Below are 3917 nucleotides of genomic sequence, written 5' to 3'. Positions count from 1 at the left end.
AAATGCTTCGACTTGAGTTCGACTTGGTTATGTCTTGAGTTCGTCTCCTAGACGTCGATGTCTGACTGCTCGAAGTTATAAACCGCACGTGTTGGAGTCATAAAAATACGACTCAAGAGATAAATGTATGTCTTCAAGACATAAAAACTGGTCTCCGAGAAATAAATTGAAGTCTGGCTCCGTCTCAAAACTGAGACAGACTCAAGTCGAACTTTTATACTTCAGCATGTCTTGATTGGGGGCAATTCGAATCGAACTCAAGTCGAAGCATTTTTATTCGGGTATATATGAAAAATAGCCAGTTTTTAAAAAATGGTAATTAAAATGCACAAAATAAAGCAATTATAAAATTTGTTGCAGGAAATTTTTTAGGGGGATAAAGTTTTATTCACACTACTTCGCGTTTTTCAAAACACATGTGTTGTCATGGAAAAAGAAAAGAAAGTTTAACCGATATTTCGTTAAGGTTTATCAGGTAAAGTCAATTTTAATTGCAGCGAAACTTTCATTGGCAATCGATGTAAAGTTTATCTTCTGTTTTTTTCTGTGTGGTTAATGGTTTTAATTGATGGAAAGGGTTCCAACTAATTGTTTTTTACAACTATAATTATCCTTCAAAAACTATGAGGCCATACAAAAATCCGTGAAAATCGTAAATTGTCATTAAAATTGAGAAAAAGAGGAAAATCTTGTTTTTATTTGATTGACTGATAGTTTTCTTACTGTTAACGAATCTTATCATGAGAACAGTTCTAAAATGTAATACTTACACCGATAATTATCTTCTGAAAGCTACACAGTAATACAGAAATTTGTATACAACATACATTGTTACTGTTATGCATGATTTCTCACCAGAGGGGAAAGAGGTGAAATGTTTTCTTATGTGTGGATATATGATCTGTTTTGGCTATTTTTAAATAAAACCGTAAAAAAAGCAACACTAACATTTATTATTTCAAAGCGTTCAATGAAATAGTGGAATATCTTATCAAAACTGTACTAGGCTACATTTTTTAAATTTGTATTGAAAGAGTTGAAAGATAGCGAAAACTGGTAGTTCATCTACACAAAAGTGAAAATTCCCCCTCCCCCCGGAAAATAATTGTCCTAGTGCCAATATGTTCCCATAAATTACCATCCAATAGGACTACATTTTTTTTAATGTTTAAATTTAATGACAATTCACAATGCAAGAGAATATTTTAATTGCTGCGTAACTTGCAGCAGACATTTAAATGTAGGTAGGGGCGTCGAAGCCGTGTGGGCTGGGTAGGCTTGAGCCCACCCATCAAATCACTAAATCTAATAATAAAATAAACCTAATATTAATCTTAAATTTATATTTTTGAACATATTTTCGGTGAGCCCACCCATGAAAAAAATCGTTCTGACGCCCCTGTATGTAGGTGTATGTACTAAGTTTTAGAACCCTTTTTATCAATACAGAAATCGTGACTAGAAAAAAAATATCATTTAAGCAAGTAAAAACATGATTTTTCTCATCGTTTCAAGTTTAATGACAATTTGCGATCTGTACATAATCTGTATATAAAATTATTCCAAAAAATGAAAAATGAAAAATATTGCTCTTAGCCTTGATTTATTGTGTTAATAATTACAGAAAGTAGTAACTTTTGACGATTAACAGTGGGAAGGAAATTGTTCGGAGAAATAATTTGCTTAAACCTTTCAAAATTAGTGAAAAATACTTGGAAACTTTTCACTTGACTATTAAACTGCTATGTTGGATTTTTTGTTGCATTTTTCAATCACAATACAACTTGTTGTATCCAACGGGTTGGAGGGTCGAAATTTAAATTTATTGTGGGAAAATTATTAATTGAACATCCCTGATGAGGTGACTCAACTATGATTTACAAAAAGTTTATAACAAGTACACTTGACAAGTACACTTGGATGAGCACTTCCTCTCTTTCGCCCCCTCGGTTCCGCTCATCCTAAAAATGCGGTGGCCATCAGATCTAGGTATATTGTAAACCGGGGGTTCCTATATTAGGAGTTGAGTTTATTTCTTTTTTCTATTTTTTCGAAAACCAAACTTTTCCCTTTTAAAATCCCATATTAATTTCAAAAGCTTGGAGACCCGGGTTAATGTTAGCAAATTTGAAAAAAAAGAGAATTTCTTTTTCTGGACAAAAATTGGTGAGAGGAAGTCGATCAAAAAACTCGAATTGTTACAAGTATAAATTTGGATTAAAATGTTTAGGAAGTCTTAGCACATAGTGTTTACGTTCATTGACTTTTTTGCACTTGATGTAGGTACGTGGCCGAGAGCATGGATGAGAGCGAGTTTAATGAAGCCCGTGAGGACTTGGCAGCCTTGGAAAAGGACTATGAGGAGGTCGGCATGGATTCGGCAGAAGGTGAAGAAGGTGAGGAGGAAATGTAAAGACGAGAAAGGAAAAGTTCAGCGTGGAAGTGTGGTGAAAATCGCCATTTAGTCCAACAAATTATCCAATTCAGGACCTCTAATTTCACAGTGGGGTGAACGAACGATCCAGCCACAGTCTGCTACGCGGGATATTTTATACCTTTTTTGTATCGAATCTGTACATTTTTTGTAGCAATTTACACCCCTTTTTGTAGCGTGCACAGTTTACCAGAAAAAGGTTTCAAAAACTATTCTTACTGAAGGCCCTTGTTCCTAATAAATTAAAAAGAAGGGACTTTATTTATTAAAGAGTCAGTATATTACTCTTTCTTTTAAATATGAGCATCGAATGTACCCAGTTTGTATATAGTGTTATTAGATTTTGTAATAAATGCCAATGATGGGTTGTCAACTTATCAGTTATTAATTTCTACATTCTCATCAGAGAAGGTATTACATTTGTGTAAAATTTGACTTCCCCAGTTTTTGTCAAATGTCCACATTTTGAGACAGTTATCTTGGATACAAATTCAAAAAGTATAGCCCGCGATGAGAATGTGCCCGCGAATGGGGCAGATTTTTTAAAATTCAAAGATACTAAAACCTGGATTCATGCGTCATGAACCATTTCTGATGGGGGCGCATCTTACCATCTAACACAACTAAGGCACTGGGGGTGTTGTCTGCTTAGTCGCTAAGCTACTGTTCGTCACGCGTGACTGAATACCGCCTCTCTTTCGGCCCATCTGCCCCCGTATCGCAGAAATGCTGAGAACTGAAATCCTACGAACGTCATAAGCCCAGGTTACCTAAATCCAGCGTTCAGTGTATTTGGTATATGGATCGAGTCTAGAAATTTTAATGAGATTCTGATTTCAAGTTGATAAATTGAACCAGAACGGATATTCTGTGATCATAAGGACGAGATTAAATGAGAAAAAGTAAGCAGGGAAGTAGAGTAAGGAGACAATAAGGGTCACAAGTAATTTCCGGTATTGCAGGAAATATGCAGTGACCTAGTATTAAACAAAGAAGCTAATCTGTGTTGGCCTCCATTCTCCTCAGTGTACATTTGTACAATAAACGAAACTTCAAATTACCGCGAAAAGTTCGTGTTCTATAAAGTTCAGTATTGTGTGCAGAGTTATTGGTCTTGTGCTCGCGTAACGTGGTGAACCATATAATTCGCCATCATAGGGGTAATATGGTTTACGTGAATCATTTCTGCTATTAAATGTTTTAGAAAAAAAGTTTCATACCCTATATAATATTCTCAATTGCAGTCTCAAAGAAATAATTATACAAAACCTCGAATCATAAACAAATTGGAGCAAGTAAGCTTTCTTTTATATAGAGATTAATTAATGTTCAGTAACATTTTCAGGATTGAGCTTTTACTTTTAAAAGTTGACCCCTGAAATTTTATTTGGAACAGTTTTACAAATTACGTCATGGTATTTTTAACATTTTTCCATCCCTCCCCTTCTCCACATGGATCATCACACAAAGCTTGAACCACCCA

General features: G+C 34.8%; 1 protein-coding gene across 1 annotated transcript in view; it reads left to right on the top strand.

Moving 5' to 3' along the window:
* LOC117170566 (tubulin alpha-1D chain-like) overlaps positions 1-2807 on the top strand; it is a 16427-nt gene extending 13620 nt beyond the window's left edge. The window contains exon 6 of the mRNA XM_033357402.1: positions 2284-2807. Coding sequence (XP_033213293.1) covers positions 2284-2413 — 130 coding nt within the window. The 3' untranslated portion in view covers positions 2414-2807. The remainder of the gene's footprint in view (positions 1-2283) is intronic.
* The last annotated feature ends 1110 nt before the right edge of the window (positions 2808-3917 follow it).

Source organism: Belonocnema kinseyi, chromosome 4, assembly GCF_010883055.1.
Source record: "Belonocnema kinseyi isolate 2016_QV_RU_SX_M_011 chromosome 4, B_treatae_v1, whole genome shotgun sequence".
Classification (NCBI taxonomy): domain Eukaryota; kingdom Metazoa; phylum Arthropoda; class Insecta; order Hymenoptera; family Cynipidae; genus Belonocnema; species Belonocnema kinseyi.
The sequence above is the reverse complement of the archived record's forward strand: the minus strand, read 5'-3'. Positions and strand labels throughout refer to the sequence as shown.